Source organism: Malus domestica, chromosome 11 (assembly GCF_042453785.1).
Source record: "Malus domestica chromosome 11, GDT2T_hap1".
NCBI lineage: Eukaryota > Viridiplantae > Streptophyta > Magnoliopsida > Rosales > Rosaceae > Malus > Malus domestica.
In genome coordinates this window covers 16096007-16120512 of record NC_091671.1, presented here as the reverse complement: position 1 = coordinate 16120512, position 24506 = coordinate 16096007, and the positions used below count along the sequence as shown (strand labels likewise).

Genomic DNA, 24506 nt, shown 5'->3' with positions numbered 1-24506 from the left:
TTAAGTATTCTATAGGCCAGCAAGTGGCCCTTTACCGCTTGAGGGGCCGGGATAGGTTATCTTGAGTTTGAGAGCAACTCGAGCTTTTTCCCAGTCAATCCACTATTCAATCCACCCTGTGAACAGTAACCGCCTTAATGAACAATAACTGCTTTTTGCATATAGCCTTAACAATTGGTAATAAAATAATACTATTTTTTATTTATAAAATAATACAAAATAATTTTATTTGTAATTTCGTATAAGATTTGTAATTTCGCAAAATCCACTCGGCGATTATTTAATTTTTAATTAATTAAATTACTTAATTTCCACTTACCAAAATTTAGTAAGAATAAGCAATCCACTTATCAAAATTTAAATTTTTATAGAGGTAAGAACACACACAAAAGCATTACAATTTGCAAGAACTAGCGTGAAAAATCAAGAGAGAGCATTAAGCTTCTCCATCACTGTGAAGCAACCGTCTCCGTTCCTCTCTCTCTCCTCTTTCTCTCACATTCTCTTCTGCTTGATCGAGCTTCTTCGATCCTTTAAGGCCTTTCTAGAAGGGTGGTGGGAATCATGTACAGCTCTCCCTTTCCCCCTTACTCTGCTCCTCATAGTTGCTGAAAGTGTACAACAAACCCAACACGCCGCCGTTTTTGTGATGGAGTTGTACGGACGAAGCCCCGTCGGAAACGGGTCGAACCAGGAATGGAGCTCCGCAGCCGGAGAGACCGGCCTCGAAGGTACTCCTTTACTTGCTCGGCGTTTTAATTTCGCTTCTCTTGGCTAGACCGAGAGGGAGAGCTTGACCGGAATCGGAGAGACGAGAGAGATTTCGGTTTTTCGCGATTGGGAGAAGAAAAGCTGAGAGGAGTGGGGGGAAGAGTGAAGTGGGAGCTGGAGGAGGTACGGCCATGGAGTTAGAGCTGGAGGAGGTACGGCCTAACAGAAAAAAACATTAAAACAGGCGTCTGACGTCAACTGACGTCAGATCCACCTCAGGCTTTCGGGATGGCGAGAATCGACGCCCTGGCGCTCGGGGCTGCTTGGGCTCCCTCGCCAGCGAACGCTGGACTTCCTCCCTTGGGCAATCAAACCCTGTTTAGGAGCCTGTCCCTCGAGCAGGAGCTCCCGCCGGAGCTACTCTGAGGGAGGAGATGGTAGACTGTCATAGTAGGCCGATGACTTTAGTCCGATGAAATAGCCTATTTTATACCATTGCTTTTGAGAGATAGTAGTCCAGCGGCATCTTAAGTTAATGATCTAAAGATAATATTTCTATAGAAAACTTCATTTTCATCGTTCGAAAATATCACTTTTAGACTATAATTTTGTGTAAGATTAATATGTAATTAAGCTACTTAGTACTACAGTATAGTTGTATTCCTCTTCATTTGTAAGTAAGAGGCCTTAGACTCGATTATCGCCAAAGAAGAATTTAAACCGCATTATTACTAACTCATTGCGAGGTTAAGTCCACCCCTTCTCTCTTAGTGTAAATAATGTCATTTGTTAAAAAAAAAAATATCTAATTAATTTTTCGTGCCCTGATATATTTAATCACCTCATTTATTAATTATATTTTGATGTTTTATTTCTCTTTATTTCTAATTTTAATGTATTAGTTACCTTTAATTATATATTTTGGTGTAGACATATAGGTAAACTAGTTTTTTTGTATTATATTTCGATACAATTTGTGTTTTTCATTTAGGTACATTAATTCATTTAATATCTTTCAATATATATTCATTGATACAGACATTTAGGTACATTAATTATTCATAATACTTTTCAGTACTTCCATTTTGTACATAAATTTCAGTACATACATTTAGATACATCAATCCATGTTAATATTTCTGTACACTTATGTATTTACATATTTTTCTTATGTGTCACATTTTTGTGGAATGTTTCTCATTTAGGTACATTTATAAGGATATATTTGGAGGGAGTTAAACAATATTAATAAATTAAAATGTGTATATTAAAAAATTTAAATATTTAATTAAGAGAGACATTATAAAAATATACATTAAATATTAGGATTAAGTACATAAAACCCGTCAACATTTTAGTGTCATTCTAAATTGGTCTCAACCTTTTAAAATATTCCAAACAAGTATTCAATCTATTGAAATGTTACATTTGTTAAAGCCTAGTAAATTTTTTAAACATAGATTACATTAAAAACCAAACAACTTGGTATATCATGGTCAACATTAATAGTAGTGCCTCAAAATTTAATTTTCAAATATAAATTATATAATATGAATCCCAAATGATCAAACACGTATTGAATCGAATCGAAAATGGATCCAAATAGAAATTACATTAGGTTGGCAATCTCCTAACAAGAAAGAGGATTAAGAATTTAGATGCTCATGTGATTTCATCATTTGCAAATTCTTAGCTCGTAAAGCTTCAAATTCTTCTTTGTGGGCATGAAGATGGTGATAGCCACATCATGACGGTCCATACTGTTTCAGCAACCTCCATAAACTTTTTCTCGATGTTGGTGGCTTGAGTTGTAGGGTGGAGTTGGTGGTTTTGCATTGGATTTGGAGGTGATTGCCTAACATGGGTGGTAGTCATCTAGTTGGTGGAGGCTATGCTTTTATGACCTTCTATTGATTTTGGATACAATGTAAGCCCTACTTAATTTAACATATTTTTAACTGGGGCTTAACGGATATGACATTTTCAATAGGTTTGGTACTTGTTTGAAATGTTCAAAAAAGTTGAGATTAATTTGGAATGACACTAAAAGGTTGGGGAGCTTTAGGTACTTAATTCTAATATTGAAACAAAAATAAAATATGAATTTGAATTAAAGTGCACATCAAAACACTATAACCAATATATAATTTAAGCACTAGGTTTTAATCAAAATTTCAATTTTTTCAAGAATTAAATGACATACCCCGACCCCAATAACACAAGTTATGAGGCCGTCATGTGCTGGCTATCACTAAATTGACCATATGTCCCCATTGAGAGATGACGTCACAAGCCAACCTAATAACGAAAGCCATAGTAAGATAAACACCATGTGAGTGAGTTTGAACCAAAATGTTGATTATTAATAAGAGTTGCTACAAAGTTTCCTAATCAAACTCCCCAGTTGGGGACACATTTTCGGGGATTAAATCTCATTATTATTTACATCAGAGCATCTAGAAGTTTCATAAAACAGCAAACACATAAAAGTGCAGTTATGCATAATCGAAAGTATGATTACATGATTGTTACAAACTAGAATTGACACACCCCGACCCGAGATGTCCACTAGGACTCCGAATCGAGCTGTACTGGCCAACACCTGGAGGGTGACGAAGTCATAAAGTATGATGATGTGGAAAAATGTCAATAAATTTAAACCTAAGAGTGCCTAAATACAAGAGTGCACTGTGAGCGGATATGAACCAATTTCACACGTGACGTCAGAGCACAAGTAAAGTACAGTGGTGTGGATTGAAAATCATACCATCGAAGGTAATCTCCAATACCAAGACTTGCCATGAATCATCGTCGATACGAAAGCTCTACTACTAGACCTGGAAGGATAAAAACAAGAGTGAGTGTCAGAAAATAGAGCTTTAATAAAGACCTTCTAAATGATATAATCCCTCATTGTAACACCTGTTTATCTTCTAGAAAATCATACTACGAATAAACATGAAATTAAAAGTATACTAACATTAAATCCAGAAGTATACCACATCATAGCATCACATTAGCAATATAAATAATGAAGTGCTTAATAACCCATACTAGCATGCCAGTCGGAGTCACCTATGGTGACCTGTGCGACTACAACCATATCTCATCAATCAATGCTAGCTTATAAGTAAGAGTCATTTCTAGTGATCTGTACGACTTAATCATATCTCATCACATATCTCATTACATATGCTAGCTCGTCAGATATCTCATTACATATGCTAGCTCATCACATATCTCATTACATATGCTAGCCCGTCACATATCTCATTACATATGCTAGCTCGTCACATATCTCTTTACATATGCTAGCCCGTCGCATATCTCTTTACATATGCTAGCCCATCACATATCTCATTACATATGCTAGCTCTTCATATATCTCATTACATATGCTAACCTGTCACATATCTCATTACATTACATATGCTAGCCCGTCACATATCTCATTACATATGCTAGCTTGTCACATATCTCATTACACATGCTAGCTCGTCACATATCTCATTACATATGCTAGCTCATCACATATCTCTGCACACGAGTTAGAACCACATATAGTGGTTTGTACAACAGGACTGGGTGTAAATAAATACGCTCTAGTGCTACGATCACGTGAAGACTGTGCGAATAATCGTGGATCACCTACGAGTCGGAACCACCTATAGTGGTCGGTACGACAGGCCTGTGCACGAACCTTGAATCCAAGGTGAGCGTAAGGTGCGTAAGGTGAACATCACGTGAAGAACTGTGCCCTGGCCACAGACGGGAGCACTAACACTGGGATGCAGGTTTATGAGCTCTACTCATATTCGTTCATCACTAATTATTATTCAATCATACCAACATTATAACGCACCCGAACTTACCTTGACCTTTGTATTGTGTGCAACACTATGCGGATTTGTACCAAATTACATACTAAAATATAAACTAATTATGGCATGACATTTATAAAATGTAAAACCACAACCTCTCGTTTCTTCACACATTGATTTATAATCAACATTTAATCATCGAGATGTAAGGTTAAATCTCACATTTTTCACCAGATTCCTTCATATTGCTCAATTTCTCAAACAAGGCTATTGTCTCAATTATTTAGTCTCATTTATGGTATGGATGCATCTAACGTCTCGTTAGACTGCCTACGTATCCTAATCAGGGATCAAGTCATTCGTAGTTCACATTAGTACTTCAAAGCATTAACAGTAGTTATATGAAATAATCAATTTCTGACCGTTTGTGGAATTGTCAATCATATATATATATATATATATATATATATATATATATATATATATATCATCTAACGTCTCGTTAAACTGCTTACGTACCCTAATCAGGGATCAAGCCATTCGTAGTTCACATTAATACTTCAAAGCATTAACAGTAATTATATGAAATAATCAATTTCTGACCGTTTGTGGAATTGTCAATTATATATATATATATATATATATATCATCTAACGTCTCGTTAGACTGCCTACGTACCCTAATCAGGGATCAAGCCATTCGTAGTTCACATTAGTACTTCAAAGCATTAACAGTAATTATATGAAATAATCAATTTCTGACCGTTTGTGGAATTGTCAATCATATATATATATATATATATATATATATATATATAATATACAATAGAAAGGAAAAGACCCACTCACCTGAGGTCTGTGCTACGACTCCCTAGCACACATATCGAGACGTCATGAACTATCGTCGCCTGTGGCCAAGTCCAATTTGACCTGGAAAGGCTCCAATTTACCTCAAATCTGCCAGGAACCATAGAAATAGGTGTTCTTGATTCATCCCAATTCGACTCTGACGCTCCAACCAATGATTGGGCATTGTTCTAGGCTTCAAGGGAAGTCTATTGGTGGTGGCAATTGGAAGAAATTGCTTCAGAAATGGGAGAATCGACACAAGACCTGTTGGTGTCACCATCGCCAAATGTCACAGATTTGACCCAATTTCCATCGAATCTTGATAGAAGAATAAGGGGAATAGGTATGGTGATGATAGCCGATGGAAATGGGATGAAATTCGCCTGCAAAACGGCTCGGAACTGGTTTTGAAACTGGGTTGGGTGCAGGTGAACGGGTCACCGAAAGGGTTCGGGTTGGGTGCTCTTCACCTTTCTCCTTTCTCTGCTCTCTCTTCCTTCCCATTGGTCTGTCTCTCTCCCCTCTTCTCCTAACTGCTCCGTCTCCCTCAACTCTGATTGGGCAGCCAATGCCCTGATTTCTTTCCTTTTCTTCCGTTTCTCCTTCTTCCTCTATCAAACTAACCTTTTTTTAAAAAAATGGTTTGAATGCACGGATATAAAGAAAGACATAAGATATTAATATACCCGCTTTGGATCGCTATAGAAATATGTTGTACATCTTACTAAATGTTGGTCCACGAAAGTCAATACCCTCGCATCTAGGGTATTCTCGTGAATTCACATTTTAAGATTTATAAAATCATAAAATTTGGGACGGGTTGTCCCAGGAAGAAACTGGAGCAAAGGAATCATCACCAAAAGTCCAAGGGATGGATGCCTCACTATGAAGCCCACTCGTCACCTCTGGGGTTCTCCTTATTCTCGTTACATCATGAGGGGTTGAGAAACAAAGCATGAGTGGATCAAGTTTATCTAGTTAAAATAATTGAATATAATAACCCCCGTTTTGAAATCATATATATAGTAAAAGCTATATACATATAATACTACAATAATAGTAATCAAGTTCACATCACATCACTTGTCATATCAAAGAAAGTAATATCAATCATAAGAATCAATAATTATTTCTTTCTATGTATGATGTATTATTTATAAATATGGGGTTTTTAAACTTTAATGTTATAACCCGTCCCTTAAAATAATGTGTTTTATTTTCAAGATATGTGAAAATGATAATTTTGCCCTTGAATGGGTGTCTTGAGTAATTTTCGAGCCTCGACTCGAAATCCAATTTCTTATATTTTCTTACGTTTTCCTAACTATATTCATGTACGTGGATGTGAAATGAAAAACGAAAATCAAAATCGAAGCCTCGACGGCATAATTGTAAAATTTACAATTAACAAGGGACAAATTTTTAATTTCACTTAGATTTTCTAAGTTGGATTAATCCACTCTTGGTCTCCCTCTTTCCTTCGTTCTTGTAAATAGCTCTCTCTCTCTCTCTCTCTCTCTCTCTCTCTCTCTCTCTCTCTCTCTCTAACTGTCGGTCACTCTATCCTTAGCTCTCTCTCAAGCTCTGAGAGCCCCAAACCTCACTACCACCTAAATTCCTCCACAAACCGAACCCCAAACTTACATTTTTGAGAGCAATGGGACTCAGGGAACTCGGTGATGGCCTTGCATGCGTCATCGGAGCACCATGAGGTGCAGTTCCATTGAAGCCAAGAGCTCCGAGCTCTAACCTTAAACCCAGGTGAGGTTCCTTGCTATTCTCTGAATTTCTGGGTAATTATCTTGATTAGGGACGAATTTTAGTTGGTTTTTGAGCTTGAATTCGATGGTTTTAAACCCTATCATTTTTCTATGCATGCAAGGCCAGCTCCGGCGACGAATTCCGGCAAAATGTCGTTGAGTTCGAGGTCGGTTGGATTCAGTGAAGGCGCTGTTGCAGAGAGCAAACAACACGTTATTGCAGAGAGGAAGAAGCCATTGTGAATGATAGCGAGTCCTCTGGATCATCTTGTGATGATTTGCTGAATCTGATAGAGGAGGGTTTGGAGGATTTTGAGGAGGTAGGGAAATTTTGTTAAATGATGAGAACGAGAAAAGCAGATAGCTGCTGCAGAGAATGGCAAAGCCAATGAGAAGATGTGGGTATTTTGGGAAGAAAGGTTTGATTCTGGATGAAGTGTTCTCCCCGGAATCCAAATACCACCTTCATTTTGGTAATCCAATTCTGCATAATTCCGGATATTAGGTGGAGCCCACTTATTTTCTGATTCCTCAAATGTTAGTAAACGCCGGAATTCTTGGGAAGGCGTGCATTTCCAATTGCTCCCCATTCCTACCCCGTTTCGTAAACACGCCACTAAAGTCTAAAATTACCAATTTTGAGAAGAGAGAAATGAGATCCTAGTGGTTCCATTTATTCTTCGATTGATATTTATCATCTCTATATTAGACTACGAATATGAGAATTTGAACTAGGGAGCAGATAAGAGGTAGTACAAATCTGTTTTTGTTTTTTAACCCAATTCAAGGGCAAAACTTTTTTTTTTGTACCTTTATCTCATACATTATAGATTAATTTCATCTATTATTCATCATTCACAATTCACACACATAATAATTCAAATGATGCATCAAGATTCATCATGAAAATTAAGCTTACAATTCAAATAGAAGTTACGAACCAAAACAAATAGAAGTTAACAATCCAAATAAAAATTAAAGTTTCAAACCAAATGAAAATTGGAAGTAAACTTCAAAAAGGAGAATTCATTTATCAGTTATTCAAGCTTGAGATGTCGAAGCTTTTGGAGGAGGCATTGAACTTGTAAAAAATTGAGTTTGTGTCAAGCCTACATTAGAAACAAAGAAAACATATATTAATTAGTAGCAAGAAGAATTAAAGTTGAAAACCATTTAATAACAAATTTACTAAAAATATTAAAGCATATCTTTTTTGTTTTCTCTTCTTCCATTTCCTTGTAAAATTAAAGCATATATTATGTTGGTTCCTTGTAGAAGTTGACTTTATCTGCCCTAAGCCAACCACTAGTACGCACTAGTGCCTCCATTATTTTTGGAGTCAAGGATACCCTAAAAGGGTCAATAACCCTCCTCCCTAGGCTAAATGTATTTTCACTAGCAACAATAGAAGTGGGGGTTACAAAGATATTTTGGCTATTTGTAAAAGAATTAGGAACTCTTTTGTGTTTGATTTCCACAATTTCAAGAGATCAAAGTCATCAACAACAATGCTAATATAAGTAGGGTTTTATTTTCAAATTATTGGAATATTATAAATATGTGTTATATAATTTATAAATTATATATTATATTGCATTTTCGGTATGGTACGGTAATACCGTGGTAATGGTATCTGTTGATGCACAAAATCGGAGGTCTTGGAACAACGTAAATCCGACCGTGAATCTGCAAGAAATGTAAAAAACACAAGATGTATCGTGGTTCACCCCAAGGTTTGGGCTACGTCCACACTGATTATGTATTTCTCTGAGAGTATAAGGGAGAGAACTTCTGAATATGAGAGGGGATGTGATAGGGGTGAGAAGGCTCCAGAAATGGCCTCTTCTAATTGTGAGGGTAAGGGGTCCTTTTATAGAATAAGGACTCCTCACTTATTACATATTTGCCCCTTCCTTTATCACATAATTACATTTAAGTCCATTGAGTATTTGTACGAGATCTAAATACGAGGCCCTAAATATGGTATAAACAGTAGTCCCCCAAGTCTTCAGTCAAGAGAGTCTTTTGGCTGGAGACTTGAAATTCAGTCCATGTGTGGGCCGAAGTAACTAGATGTTGTTTTGAACTGATGCTCGATATGAGGCGGTGTTCAATCTGAAATGATGCTCAACTAGAAGTAGCACATGCTGCGAGGCTGCTCGGCTCGTGGTTTATGTTGCCTTGGTTGGCTCGGCTTGTGGCGTTAAAGTTGAGGGAGTCCGTTTTATAGAATAAGGGCTCGCTCCTCAATACATAAGTGATGGGCTAAGAGTTGATGCTCGCGGCGAGGCGGTTGCTCAGCTGGCGGTGATGCTTTTCAATGGTGGTGAGGGAGTCCCTTTTATAGAATAAGGGCTCGCTCCTCAATACATAAGTGATGGGTTAGGAGTGATGCTCGCGGCGAGGCGATTGCTCAGCTGGTGGCGTTGCTCTCTAATGAAAGTGAATGAGTCCCTTTTTATAAAATAAGGGTTCGCTCCTCAATACATAAATAATGGGTTATCTCTAATGAAAGTGAGGGAGTCATTTTTATAGAATAAGGGCTCGCTCCTTAATACATAAATAATGGGCTAAGTCCCTCAAGTATATTTCATGAGGCCCAGTTGAGGCCCAATATATGGTACATAATGTAGTTCCCTAAGTCTTTGGTCAATAGAGTCTGTTGGCTGGAGACTTCAAATTGAATCCATGTATGGGCTGAAGTGGTGGTTGTTCGGAAGTGGTATTTGTATACCCTGCATTGAAGCTTTGTAAGTGAAGCTTTGCAAGTGAAGCTTTGCAAGTGAAGCTTTGAAGCTGGAGTTCTATAAATGAAGCTTTTGAAGCTAGAGCTTTTGTAAATGGAGCTTTTGAAGTTATTTGACATGAGTGATGCTCATGAATGTTTATGTTGATTAACATGAATGATGCTCATGGATGTTGTCATGAGTGATGCTCATGGATGTTGTCATGAGTGATGCTCATGAATGTTAACATGAGTGATGTTCATGAATGATGACATGAATGTTTATGTATGATTGTCATGAGTGATGCTCATGAATGTTTATGTATGAATGAAATGAGTAATGCTCATGTGTAATTTGGAGTATTGGGCATACTTTTGATCACCTGGTTAGTGGCATGAAGGAGAGTACGGGTTGTACATTTCATCACCTGGTTGGTGGCATGAATAGCTAGTTGCCAAATGATATTAGAGTACGGGTTGTACATTTCATCACCTGGTTGGTGGAATGAATGACTAGTTGCCAAATGATTTTAGAGTACGGGTAGTACATTTCATCACCTGGTTGGTGGTAATAGCGGCAGGTTGCCGAATGATTTTGGAGTACTAGACGTACTTTTGATCACCTGGTTGGTGCTAATAGTGGCAGGTTGTCGAATAATTTTGGAGTATTGGGCGTACTTTTGGTCATCTAGTTGGTGCTATTTTGGGCTTATGGGCCTTCGCCCTCCACAACATGCCAGCCCATTTATTTTGGGCTTTGCCATTTTTTTTTTACCCTCTGATGGGGTTTATACAGATGTCTCCGAATGATAAGAAAAATAAATTACATCATTCAGAAATAAGAAAAGTAAATCCCATCATTATGGTAGGGTGTTTATTCCTCACTTTTGCTCTCTCTTTTTCTCTTTTCCTTTTACTTTCCACTGTGTCTCTGTCTCTTGGCGAAACTGGAGGGCTAACTCCACTTGCTTTTCTTGGACAGCCTGGTCATGCCCATCCATTCTCACTCATTTTTTTTCCCTTTGTCTTTTTCTTTTTCTTTTCTGTTCCCATTGCCTTTCTCTTTTGCTTTTGTTTCTGTTTCCCACTGCGCATCTCTCTGTCTCATCACCTGTTACTGGAGAAAGAAGAACTTGAATGCTTGATGGAACTTTGGAAGTGAGAAAAGATCCACATGCCATTGCCAGGGACGACGCTGTCGTAGACACAAGGCCAGCAAGCAAGGGAAGCAGTTAGCTATGCTCGTTCTTCTTAAGGCTGCCATAGACATTGCACTCCATGACATTCGAAGGACTTCCGTCATCTTTCGGGGGCAATGGGGCCAGGGTGCCCCAGCAATTAGTTATGTTGCACATGAACCTGACAAAGAAATACGCGTGTGGGAAATCGGCTTCCTCTTGGGCTTTGGCTTTGGCTTCTTCAATGTCAATCTCGGATTCGGGTTCTGATTCCGAGGATGACTCCATTTTTCTAGTCTTGGTCCTCATCCATACCCTTTGCTTCTTCCTCACCCTCTTCATTGTCAGACCAACTAGCTTCCACCTTGCAGCGATCACATTGACAAGCAAAACCGTAGTCCCTCGCCAAAGTCCTCTGCCGGTTCGAATAACTCTGATTCACCGGGAAATAGCTCAGGCAGATCTCCCTCCATGCCGGGACATCATGAATCATCCTGATCACCATGTCCGTGTTGTGTTCGCTGTCTATGTCGATATAATCAAACTGGCAGGCATTAGGGAGGCAGTCGTGGTTAAAGAATGAAGTTTTGGGATAAATGGCGTAGGCCCTGCTCGACCTCTACGATAATTCCGTGAAGGGTTCCATCAATCCAAAGGCGTTGAGCTTGTCTTTGGCTAGTAAAGCTGCCGAGAGCACCGTCGAAAACATCTGCTTCTATAGGAGAAATGGAGGAGGAGCACAGAGTGTTGAGATGAGACAGTGAAGAAACTGGGCAGCTGTGGTGGTGTCGGCACCGGCGGAGTCGTGCAGCTGGCATTGGAGAGACAATAGAATCTGAAAATTGGAAAGGGAAACGACTGCAAGATTGTAAGCGGCGACCAAGAAACTGGCCTGGACCTGGCGATCAAGCGGTTGGGCGGAGAGAGGCGAAGAAGGGTCTCCGAGCCTCCTCCCTCGTCGTTATCTGCCATCTTAAAGGATTTGAAGCTTCAGGAAAGCATAAAGTGATTCAATCAAGAAAGTACGATCGGGGATCTTGTATACAGAGATTTCTCAAGGAATAAAAGGGAGGGAGATGAAGAAGGAAACCGGTGGTTGCGGTAACGGTAAAGGGGTGGGGATCTTGTATGTAGAGATTTCACACTGCAAATATCGAGGAGGCCCAAATGCCAAATTCAAAGCATTAACTGAAGTTGAAGAAACCATGGGGAGAGAGAGAGAGGCAGAGAGAGAGTGGTGTTCCTGGTTTTTGTGATTTTGCAGATTCACAGTGGATGTGAAGAAATGAAAGAGAACAAACATAGTTTTTTGTGTCGATTCCCACAGACGGCGCCAAATGTTGATGCACAAAACCGGAGGTCTTAGAACAACATAAATCCTACCTTGAATCTGCAAGAAATGTAAATAACACAAGATGTATCGTGGTTCACCCCAAGGTTTGGGCTACGTCCACACTGATTATGTATTTTTATGAGAGTATGAGGGAGAGAACCTCTGAATATGAGAGGGGATGTGAGAGGGGTGAGAAGGCTCCAGAAATGGCCTCCCCTAATTGTAAGGGTGAAGGGTCCTTTTATAGAATAAGGACTCCTCACTTATTACATATTTGCCCTTTCCTTTACCACATAATTACATTTGAGTCCCTCGAGTATTTATACGAGGCCCTAAATATGGTATAAACAGTATCCATTACCAATACCGTACCATGAAATTTCGGTATGGTACAATACCGTACCATTACCGATTGGTAGAAAAAATTTGGCACAAAATCGGTGTGGCACAGTTGGCAATTCGGTTGGCATGGCAATTTAACAAAAAAATCCATCCCTAAGTACAGTACATGCTCTAGCCAACTTATCGTTAGTAATTATTATTGTATTATTATTTTTTACACATACTCTATTAATGTTGGCTTCTTATAACTCCTTAAATTAGAGAGCATGATTGGCCTAAAATTGTACAAGAGTTTCTATAATAACTTTACAGTTTTTTATTAGGGTGCTACTATTGCTACTCTGCATTCTTTCGGAAAAAAAATATATAAGAAAAATAATAGTAGGAGTGCATGATGACTTTTTGAAAGTGCTAATAACAATTTTCTTTAATTATTTTAACTTAAAAACTATGGAGCATGGTAGTATAATCTATGACCCTAAACCCTAATCCGTAATCTCTAAACACTAAACCCTAAATGTTAAAATCATTCACATTTAAACTCGAAAAATCATTATGTATGAAAGGCTAGTGGAGGATGGGAAAGTATGTAATTTTCGGAATGCCACAATCAAAACCGAATATTGAACAGAGAGTTAAAAACCTAGATCAACATGATAAAATAAAATGAATGGAAAATATTCTTTAGGCAACCAAAAAGCTTAGGTGTTGTGGGACTTTTATTAGGTCAAGGTGGACTTGAGCTTTGAGAATGTCCTTTTGTCTCCTTTGGTTCGGTTTCATACCAAATCCTGAAATTTCTTGAAAGAATTAGCATGTCTTAGGAAATATCCCGATAAGATCAATGACTTGAAGATAGGATGATTAAGCAAATAACTGCTTGCTCAAGTGAGGTGTGATGTGGAATGTGGATGCAAATTTCTGCCTTTCTTTGATTGACGAATCTACACCTGCAAAATAATAACACCTAAGATTAAGGCTAAAAGCCTCATGCGCCCACGACAAACCGGGGGGGGGGGGCTTTTGGCCGAAGAATCTTTGATGCCAAAGTTAGAATTCTAAAAAGAATGTGTTTAAGTGTTTAAGTGTTTGAGGGAAGCAAAAAAGCCTCTTTTGGGGTAGCTAAAGCTTATTGAATTTCGGAGATAAAGGGGGTATTTATAGGAGAAAAATGGAGGAGATGGGTCAGTCCTCTAGGGTTTAGGGGTGGCCGGCCCTAGGCTTGTGTTTAAGTGAGAATATTCCAAGATATTTGTGTAATAAATATCTTGGAGTAATTAGGTAAATATCCTAAATAAATGGAATTAGGATTAATTACTTGAAGTAGGTTTTCTCTTATTAGGAATGTATTTATGATAAGAATAAGGGATTATTCTATCATAAATATCTTTGACCTTTCCTACGGGCAGGAGGGCCTTGAGCAGTCGTTGATCTCTACTTACTCTACCTCAGTTGAGCGTGGTGAATGAGACTGCTCCCTGCTAATTTGATAAGGGCAATCTTGTCTTTCTTGGGAAATAATCCATGTGTTAGATCCATGAATTTTGGCTCCACAAATGTCCCTACACCTACTGGGCTGCTTGTAAGAAAGGGCAAGAAGTGTAGGAATCCAAAGTTGCAATAGAGTTTGTGTCCCAATTTGATGTAGATTTCCTTTTTGATTTGGAATTTAAATTCTTCTAGGAAAGGGAATGTAATTACCGCCAAAACCTATTTAAGTTTGTGTCAAGCAGGGGATTAAATAAATTTGGAGTGCAATTAAAACCCTACAAGAAAGAGAGAAAGGCAGAGGATATTTGTTCCCCCTCCATTAGCAATCTTCTTCACTTGCCTGTGCAAAGAATTGTATTTTGTTGCTTCTTTTCTTCTCCAAGGTAAGAAAAAAATTAATTTTCTCTTCTTGATTTCTTCAAGTCTCAGGGCTTGAATTTTTGGCTCAACAGGGGTCGAGGAGGCGGCAAAAAATGGCAGCCGTGGGGCCGCTGTGCTGCTGCCGTGGTAGTTATGCCGTTACAGGTGGCTCAGCTCGGTTGGTCGGTGCTCGGCTCGGTGTGCTAGTCTATGGAGAAGGAAAGGTTAGGCCTTCCATGTGATAGCATTAGGCTCGAGGCCATGCGCTGGACCTTAGCGATGGGGCTTGGGTCTTGGGTTATTGGGCTTGGGCCCATGCAGTAAGGGAGACGTGAAAAAGAGAAATGGAGATACGTGGGCGCCAGCCTCTTTCCATTTGGTTTAGGCCGTGATGGCTTATTGGGTTGCAAGGGGAAGAGAGGCAGCGCTAGGGCACTTGTCCCTTGCCATGCAATCTGGGCTGTTGCACCCTTTGGGTTGAGGAAATGAGACTAGGCCATGGGGCATGGCTTGGCTACTGGTCATTTGCGGTCTTGGTCTTAGAAATTTGTTTATTTTTTATTTCTTCTTTGAGTAGCCTTCTAACCATTTTTTCTTGCACCGTTGTAGGATTTTCGAACATATCTTCCTCAAGCTATAAAAATGATAAATTTATTCTACCATTGTATTGTCAAGGTGGATATGCAAGTAAGTTAGGCTACTTCAGGGCTGCTCACGTTAAGGTAGGTTCCGATGAACAGTTCAAAGACTTCCTCGAGATGTTTAAGTAAGCAATTCCATTTGGGGTTCGCGTGAAGTGACTCAAAGATGGAGCAATGAACTGTGTGGCTCTAGGAAAGCTATCAAGTTTCACCCCTACTATTTTGTGTTGGGGTTCCCTTTCCTATGCCTCGATTCTTCCAAGTGGTGATTTGCTCTATGAAGTGTGCTCCTGCTCAGTGCCCTTTGAGCGTGTCCATTTAATAGTGGGGTTCTACAACTTAAGCAGGTTCTTTGACTTGGACCTGATTGCCAACGAGTTTTGGTACTTCTTTGACATAGGCTACATCGATGGTGCTGGGCAGCTGAAGACCTGCTATAGGCTTTTCAATCATTCGAGCAAAGAGGATCATGACTTGTCTAGAGAGACCCTAGAGATTAGCGGAGAGTGGGAATCCGACTTCTCGCTTGGGCTGCGCATTCCGACTGCTTTTATCGATGGTAAGTAGGCTACTTAATCTCTAAGCTGCTTTACACTTTTGTTGAACTGTCTTCTTATTTTTTCTCTATTTATGTAGATTCAGAATTCGGTTCAACTCCCAAAACTTCTCCAAACATGAAGAAGGTGCACATCGCTTTGGGGATCCCTACTGAATACCGCGAGTGGTGTTGGTTGCTTTGGGGATCCCTACTGATAGGTGCATTATTTATCACATTTTCAGGTTAATTCTCCCTAAGTTTTGTTAAAGAATTGGTCTTAAAAGAGCCTTATTACTTTCCTTTTCTCTGTTTCTGTCAATCTGCGCATGCAGGACATTTTTGATGATAATTCGACTTTTCGGAGGAGTTTTGATGCAAGGACAATTGGAGAAGGAGGCTAAGAGGTGGAAGATCATTGTGTCCAAATTTCGTAATTTTTCATGGAGCCAAACGTTCCAGTTTTACAAATCAATCCCGCAGAAGTAACTTTCCCGTCAGAATTGCACAGCTATGGGAGAATGAAGATTTGGAGGCTTTCCCGATTTTTCCTAGTGACATGTGATATATGCCTGGAAAGATAAGAGATAAAGCTACGTTTCCCATATTTTTACAGAATGTTTCAAAAGATAAATCAACCCCAAATCTGGCGTGCAAGTCAGATGCCGTGTTTCCCAAGTCAAGAGGGACTCTTTCCTAATTTGTTTCATTAATTACTTAGGAGTTTGTTTTCCTTGAGGATAGTTTCTATCAGATTTTTTAGGATAGTATTAGAATAAATAGAGTACCAAAGGCTATCTAGAGGGGGAGCAGGAAACGAAATACATAAGGAAGATTCGTCCAAAGTGAAGACAGGCTTTAAGTGTGTTCTTACCATTCTTTTCTGGAATTTTTATTTTTTTTCCATGATTTCTTTTGTGATTTTTATTATGACTATGTGTAACTAAACTCTTCTTCTAAGGTTTATGATGAAGCCATGACATGATTATTTCCGAATTATTTTGTTGATTATTATTTGATTACATGCCATGTTTAGTTCTTAATCTTTGTGCTTAATTTATTCTAGATTTACATGTTCTTGTGATTGGCCATCATTGTGAACTTGTTTCTAGATAATTAGATAAATCTGAGAGGATGACCAATATCAATTAAGTTTATTGGAACTAAGATTAGGAAGAGTAGACAAACTAGTGAGGATAACCAATATCAAACTAGTCCTGCTTGGTTGACATAATTCTTCTGTGTTTAAAGGGTTTGTATGTGTTTAACTGTATGCCTAACCAATAGGATATAGTTTTCATGTATAAGCACACGAGTTGATGCCTGACCAAGGATCAATTCATATCTTAGAAAGAACAACCTTAAATATTGGCATGGTAATTGGATAGTAATTGGCTTGAAGGAAAGGGAATAGGATTGTATTTGGTGGATTCATAACCTTAGGCTTTCATCACATTAATTTCTTTTCAACTTTCTTTTGTTGTGTGTTGTCGTTATTTCATATTCTTAGTCTAATTTGAAGTTAAAGTTTCAATTATTTTTCATAATCAATTAAGCAATCATTCGTTCCTTAGTTAAGTTAAGTTTCACGTAATCAACTGGTTGAATTGGTATTAAAAGCAATTTCTGTGGGATCGACCTCGTATTTGCGTTTATTTCTACAATTGATTCGTGCGCTTGCGAGTTTAATTTGGTTTAAATTAATCTATTATTTAGGTTAGTTTAAATTTACATCAAGTTTTTGGCGCCGTTGCCGGGGATTGCCCCTTAATCCCAACTCGGCTTGTTGATTACACTTTACTTAATTGATTTCTCTTAATTTTAGGTTATTTTATTTTATTTTTAGTTTAGTTTTTATTTATTTTATTTTTTATTTATTTATTTTTATTTTTTTTGCTTTCATTTTATAATAAAAAAATAAAAAAATCACCGATTGCATAAATCTTTCCTAGTTTGACTATTAGTATTCGGTTGTCAGTATCCAGTGGATACCTTCTTCTTTTGGCTTTCAGTTTTCCTATCCCAGTCCGAGTCTTTTCATTCTCCTTCTTCCAGTTGGATTCTTTTGCGGTTTAATCAGTGCGTTATTAGGAATTGGATTTCTCTGGTTCACTTTCTCTTTGTGTTCATTTAAATTAATTGCTGTTTAATCCTCACCAGGTTCTTTGCGACACATCTACCAGCATATTATTGAAATCATTCTTTGATTCCGTGTAGGTGAATGATTGAAACTCGTTCCTCAGAAGGGCAGCTTGTAGAATTTGAACCAGAGATTGAACAAAAACTCAAGCAAATTCGCAAGGAACAAAGAGAACAGAGAGAAGAGAAGACTAAGGAGAAGAACGAACAGGAAGAGATGGCTGCAAACGGCAATAACGGTGATGCGCCCCGAACTATTCAAGATTTCTCTATGCCGCAATTTTCTTCTCGACAATCATGCATAGTTTATCTTGAACTTGATGCTACTTCTTCTTATGAGATTAAGGATTATGTCATTAACATGTTGCCCAAGTTTTCTGGTGATGAGAATCAAGATGCTAGTGAACATGTAGATAACTTTCTGGATATTTGTGGGACACAAAATATTAAAGGCGTCTCCGATGAGTTCATTCGCCTAAAGCTTTTCCTGTTTTCTCTCACGGGTGATGCTAGAACTTGGTTCAAAACTCTGCCAGCGAGATCAATTACCTCTTGGACTCAACTTTCTAGTAAGTTCATTCAAAAGTTTTACACTCAGTCTAGAACTCAGAGGTTGAGGGATCACATATTTCACTTTAGGCGAAACAAGGGAGAACCACTCTTTCAAGCATGGCAGAGATTTAAAGCTTTGATAATTAGTTGTCCAGACCATCAGTTTTTACCATGGCAACTAATTTTATACTTCTACCAACATTTGAGTGATGAATGTCGACATAGATTGGATGCTGCAGCGGATGGGAATATACTGGGTAAAGAACCAGATCAAGCTACTACTATCATTGAGAATGTTGTTGCAAATTCATCTCAATGGGATAGTAGAGAGTTAACTCGGAATTCGGCATATGAAGTAAGTTCATCTAATGAGGTGGCTGCACTATCAAGGAAATTAGATGCAGTGGTGACTATGTTATCCAGGAATGCAGAACCGTGTGGGATTTGTGCTACTCAGACTCATCCTACTCATCTTTGTCCACAAAGTGGTACTTGTCAAGAAGTTGAAGTGGCTAATCAAGTCAATGCGTTTAATCGTCAACGAAACGACCCCTTCTCAAATACTTATAATCCTGGGTGGAGAGAGCATCCTAATTTAGCTTGGAAGAATAATTTTAACCAAGGATCTAAGCCATGGCAACAAGGAGCAGCACCTATAGAAACCAAGAAACCGTCTTGGGAAGAAGCTTTTGCTCAAATGGCTCACGCTAATTCGCAAGTTGTGCAAGCTATCCAGCAAGGGCAGCAAGTTAATAGTCAAGCCATCAGCAAATTGGAAGCACAAGTCGGTCAAATCGCTGCTGCAATGAGTGAAAGAGAACCAGGGCGCTTTCCAAGTCAATCTGAAGTTAATCCAAGAGGCAAAGAGCAAGTTAATGCCATTAGAACATTGAAGAGTGGTAAACCTTATGATAGAAGGGAAGAAGTCGTAGTACCAAATGATCAAGAAGTGAATGACAAAGCAGCAGCTCCAGTACCTTCTTTACCACTCGCTACTCCTATTCCTGCTCCAAGGTTGACGAATTATGATCCTCCTATGCCTTTCCCGCAGAGATTTCAGAGGCAAAGAAAGGACAAGAATATGTTAGATATACTGGAGCAATTTAAAAAGGTTCAAATCAACATTCCTTTACTTGATGCTATAGCACAAATTCCATCATACGCAAAGTTTTTGAAAGGTCTCTGCACAAACAAGAGGAAGTTTACAGATCATGAGCAGATTGAGCTTACCAATTGTTGCAGCGAGGTTTTGATTACAAAGATGCCTCCAAAATTACAAGATCTAGGGAGTTTTACTATCCCATGTGTTATTGGTGATTTTAAATTTAATAAAGCTTTCTTAGACCTTGGTTCGAGTGTTAATCTCATGCCATTTTCCATTTATGAACAACTAGGTATTGGAGAGCTACGAAGAACATCCGTCTCTTTGCAATTGGCTGATCGATCAGTGACTTATCCCAAAGGCCTTGTTGAGGACGTTTTGATCAAAGTAGACCAATTCATCTTGCCAGCGGATTTCCTTGTGCTTGATATAAAGGAAGACCAAAACATTCCTATCTTACTTGGTCGTCCTTTCCTTGCAACCGCTGGCGCTTTAATTGATGTCAAAGCAGGCACACTCAAGCTGCGAGTTCAAGGATAATCCATAGAATTCAAGATGTTTGAAGCACTTAAGTTACCAGCCGATGTAGAGGAGTGCAGCAACATCGAGCTTATTGCTCCTATTGTCAATGCCAACTTCTTGGAGAATGTTTCGGCAGATTTGTTGAAGACATGTATTGAATACCCAGAGTTCAATATGGAAGGAGAAGCAGCCATGGACGTAATTGCAGCTCTGAATTCATCCCCTATTCATGCACCAAGATGGCAGTAAGCATGGGAACCTCTAGGACCAGCGTTACCTCATATATTGCCTTCCATTGAGCAAACTCTTGCACTGGAACTTAAGTTGTTGCCTGAGCACTTAAAGTATGTTTTTCTTGGTGAATCCAAGACGCTTCCAGTGATCATTGCAGCTGACCTAAGTAATTATGAAGAGGAGCAGCTGTTACAAGTGTTAAAAGAGTATAAAACGGTTCTGGGATGGACTATTGCAGATATCAAGGGCATAAGCCCAACCATGTGTATGCACCGAATCTTTTTGGAGGAGAATTCCAAGCCCAGCATAGAAGCACAGCGAAGATTAAATCCCAACATGAAGGAGGTCGTGCGTAAAGAAATTTTGAAACTCTTAGACGTTGGTGTAATTTACCCGATTTCGGATAGCAAGTGGGTTAGTCCGATTCAAGTCGTTCCAAAGAAAACCGGAATCATCGTGGTCAAGAATGAAGACAATGAATTGGTGCCAACAAGGCAGACAACTGGGTGGAGAGTGTGCACTGACTATCGTAAATTAAACTCTTCTACTCGCAAAGATCAATTTCCTTCACCTTTTATTGATCAAATGATTGAACGGCTCGCAGGTCACCCACATTATTGTTTTCTTGATGGTTACTCAGGCTATAATCAAATTGCAATTGCTCCGGAGGACCAAGAGAAGACAACTTTCACATGCTCCTATGGAACCTTTGCATACAGACGCATGCCATTCGGTTTATGCAATGCCCCAGCCACATTCCAACGGTGCATGATAAGTATTTTTTCTGATATGGTTGAAAGAATTATTGAAGTCTTTATGGATGATTTCTCTGTTTATGGTTCTTCTTTTGATCATTGTTTGGCAAATTTGAAATTGGTGTTGGAAAGATGTAAAGAAACTAACCTTGTTTTGAATTGGGAGAAATTCCAATTTATGGTTAAACAGGGAATTGTGTTAGGCCATTTAATATCGAGCAAGGGCATTGAAGTTGACAAGGCAAAGATCGATTTGATATCTAAATTGCCACCCCCTACATCTGTGAAGGGAGTGAGGTCTTTCCTTGGACATGCCGGATTTTATCGACGCTTCATCAAAGACTTCTCCAAGATTAGTCGTCCGTTGTGCAATCTTCTTGCCAAAGATACTGCATTTGATTTTAATTCTGATTGTTTACATGCTTTTAATTCTTTGAAACAACTCCTCACTTCTGCACCTATTATCATAGCTCCAAATTGGAGCTTGCCTTTTGAACTAATGTGTGATGCTAGTGATTATGCAGTGGGTGCTGTTTTAGGACAAAGAAAAGAGAAGCTTCCTCATGTCATCTACTATGCAAGTCGAACTTTGAATGATGCGCAGTTGAACTACACCACCACAGAGAAAGAGATGCTCGCTGTAATCTTCGCTTTGGAGAAGTTTCGATCGTATCTCATTGGCTCAAAAGTGATTGTATACACTGATCATGGAGCACTCAAGTACCTATTGGCAAAAAAAGATGCAAAACCTCGCCTTATCCGGTGGGTGTTGCTCTTGCAAGAATTTGATTTGGACATTCGAGACAAGAAGGGAGCTGAGAATGTAGTAGCAGATCACTTATCTCGCCTTCCACATGTCCAAGATGAAGAAGAAGACGTGCTGCCCTTAAATGAAAGTTTTCCTGATGAACAACTTTTTGCCATTCATGACGTGGTCCCTTGGTATGCCGACATCGCCAATTACCTTGTTCGTGGAGTCTTACCACCTGATGTGAGCACTCAACACAGAAAGAAGTTTCTCTCTACAGTGAAGCTTTATTTCTGGGACGATCCATATCTCTACAAGTACTGCTCAGATCAAGTGATCAGACGATGTGTGCCCGCTACTGAACAAGAAAGCATTTTGAAATTTTGCCATAGTTACGCCTGTGGAGGACACTTTGGGCCGAGTAAGACAGCTGCCAAAGTTCTACAAAGTGGATTTTTCTGGCCTACACTCTTCAAGGATGCATATTTGTTTTGTTCTACTTGTGATCGGTGTCAACGGTTAGGCAACATATCAAAGAGAAATGAGATGCCGTAACAGAGTTTATTGGTTATGGAGCTTTTTGATGTATGGGGAATCGATTTTCTGGGTCCGTTTCCCTCTTCGTTCAACAACCAATACATCCTTATCGCTGTAGACTACGTATCCAAATGGGTAGAAGCCATTGCTACACCAACTAATGATCACAAAGTTGTGCTGCGTTTTCTGCAGGGTACCATTTTTCCCAGGTTTGGCACACCTCAAGTAATTATTAGTGATGGCGGTCCACACTTTATCAACAAAGCCTTTGCTGCTCTCATGGTGAAATACAACATTAATCATCGTGTTGCTACTCCGTATCATCCACAAACGAGTGGGCAAGTTGAAATTTCAAATCGAGAGATCAAGAAGATTTTAGAAACAACGGTAAATGCATCGCGCAAAGATTGGTCTCTCAAGCTTAGTGATGCATTGTGGGCGTATAGGATAGCGTATAAAACGCCTATTGGAATGTCTCCTTTCCGTTTAGTGTATGGCAAGGCTTGTCATCTTCATGTCGAATTGGAGCATAGAGCTTATTGGGCTATCAAGAGGTTGAACTTTGAGTACCAAGCTGCAGGAGAGAAGCGAAAGCTTTAGTTAAATGAACTTGAAGAATGGCGGAACGAGGCCTATCAAAATGCCAAAATCTACAAGGAACGCACCAAAAAGTTTCATGACAAAGCCATCATTCGAAAGGAGTTTGTACCTGGTCAGAAAGTATTGCTCTACAACTCCAGACTTCGTCTTTTTCCAGGCAAACTGCGTTCTAAGTGGATTGGTCCATTCGAAGTAACTCAAGTTATGCCTCATGGCGCCATCGAAATCAAGAATCTGCAAACTGGAGAGTTGTTCAAGGTTAACGGGCACCGTCTCAAGCATTACTTGGATGCAACTTTACCCGAAATCAAAGAAGTTGCCTATTTTGAAGCCCCGTCATCTGTCACTCCTTAGACATCCGACGTAGTCTAGCTCATGACTATAAAGAAGCGCTTCTTGGGAGGCAACCCAAGCTTTCTAAACTTTTCCTTTCTTTTTGTTATTTTTCATTTTAGTTTATTTTTGTTGGAGTCAGTTTTAATTCCTTTCATGCTCTCAGGAACCGTGGTCTACAATGATCCAGTTTGAGGGGAATACGTTACCGGCATGACATCTCATGTTCAATATTGCTCGTGCATGCTTCAATTAACAATCCCAGGAAGTTCTCATCCTTACCTTTACTTATGATCTCTGTTTTGTTTTATTTGTTTTACACATTGCGGACAATGTTTGATTCAAGTTTGGGGGAGGATCCTGATTTCTGTTTCTGTGTTCTGTGTCATGCTGTCTATGTTTGCTTAAAACTGTTTTAATTGGAAAGGAATTTGAAGATTTTGCCCGCGTGGTCCTCTTCAATTTTTTGTCTTCTTTCCAGCCATATAAAGATTATGAAAATCGGATTTTTCTGTCACAAGTTATGATCAAATCTTTGTCTAAAGGTCGAAATGCCTGTGGTTTATCATATTTGCACCGTGCTGTTGCAACTTCTGTTGGCATATGTTATTTTCCTTTGGTTATTTGTGCTATGTTTTGTCTTTTATTTAAGTCTTATAAAAAAATAAAAAATAAAAAATAAAAAATAAAAAAAAATCATAAAAAGTGTCAAAAATTCAAAAAGATTTTCTTTTTCGTGAGTCGTTTTCTTTTGTTAGATCTTCCATAAGTCAATGATAATAAGTTGCTGTCTTTTAGGTCACCGACTTATTTGAATTTGTTCTTTTTATGTAAAAATTCAACTGCTTGATATGGTTAATCTAATTCTTACGTGATCATTCTCAAGTTTATTTTATACCAATAACCAATGTCAGTATGATTATCTCCTACTTAGAGACTTATATGTGGATTTTAAGTGAAAACTATTTGAACCCTTGTGAGATTTTGAGCCTCTTGCATATTCTTTCTTGTGAGTTTCATGATTGCATTATCATTCACTAGAACTTGCTTCAATATCTCTCGAGGTACCATGTGTAGTATTATTTTGTTATTGTTATATTTCCGAAAAAAAAAAAAAAAAAAAAGAAAAGATATCAAAAGAAGTTATGAATTAAGAGTTTGAAATTGTTCCATCCTTATGACATGAGTCCTGGACGCCAAAAATAGGAAATTCAAGTTTCAAAAGAGGACCCACCGCAA

The 24506-nt window shown here is 38.7% G+C and overlaps 2 protein-coding genes, 1 long non-coding RNA gene, 1 other non-coding gene and 1 pseudogene across 4 annotated transcripts; 3 read left to right on the top strand and 2 right to left on the bottom strand.

Moving 5' to 3' along the window:
- The first annotated feature begins 6959 nt into the window (after positions 1–6959).
- LOC139189606 (uncharacterized) lies at positions 6960–7865 on the top strand. Its single transcript, XR_011573409.1, has 2 exons — positions 6960–7141; positions 7263–7865. It is a non-coding gene; the product is annotated as an uncharacterized lncRNA (long non-coding RNA).
- Positions 7866–11097: 3232 nt separating this feature from the next.
- On the bottom strand, positions 11098–12782 carry LOC103453389 (histone-lysine N-methyltransferase ASHR2-like; annotated as a pseudogene).
- A 5608-nt stretch (positions 12783–18390) lies between these two features.
- Positions 18391–20078, top strand: LOC139189450 (uncharacterized). The gene is made up of 2 exons (XM_070808405.1): positions 18391–18403; positions 18676–20078. Exons 1-2 carry the CDS (start codon positions 18391–18393, stop codon positions 20076–20078), a joined length of 1416 nt encoding a protein of 471 aa, XP_070664506.1.
- LOC114819883 (small nucleolar RNA R71) lies at positions 18495–18601 on the bottom strand. Its single transcript, XR_003767181.1, has one exon. It is a non-coding gene; the product is annotated as a small nucleolar RNA R71 (small nucleolar RNA).
- Positions 20079–22367: 2289 nt separating the features above from the next.
- On the top strand, positions 22368–22934 carry LOC139189449 (uncharacterized). The gene has a single exon (XM_070808404.1). The coding sequence runs from the start codon at positions 22368–22370 to the stop codon at positions 22932–22934; it is 567 nt and encodes a 188-aa protein (XP_070664505.1).
- Positions 22935–24506: the final 1572 nt, after the last annotated feature.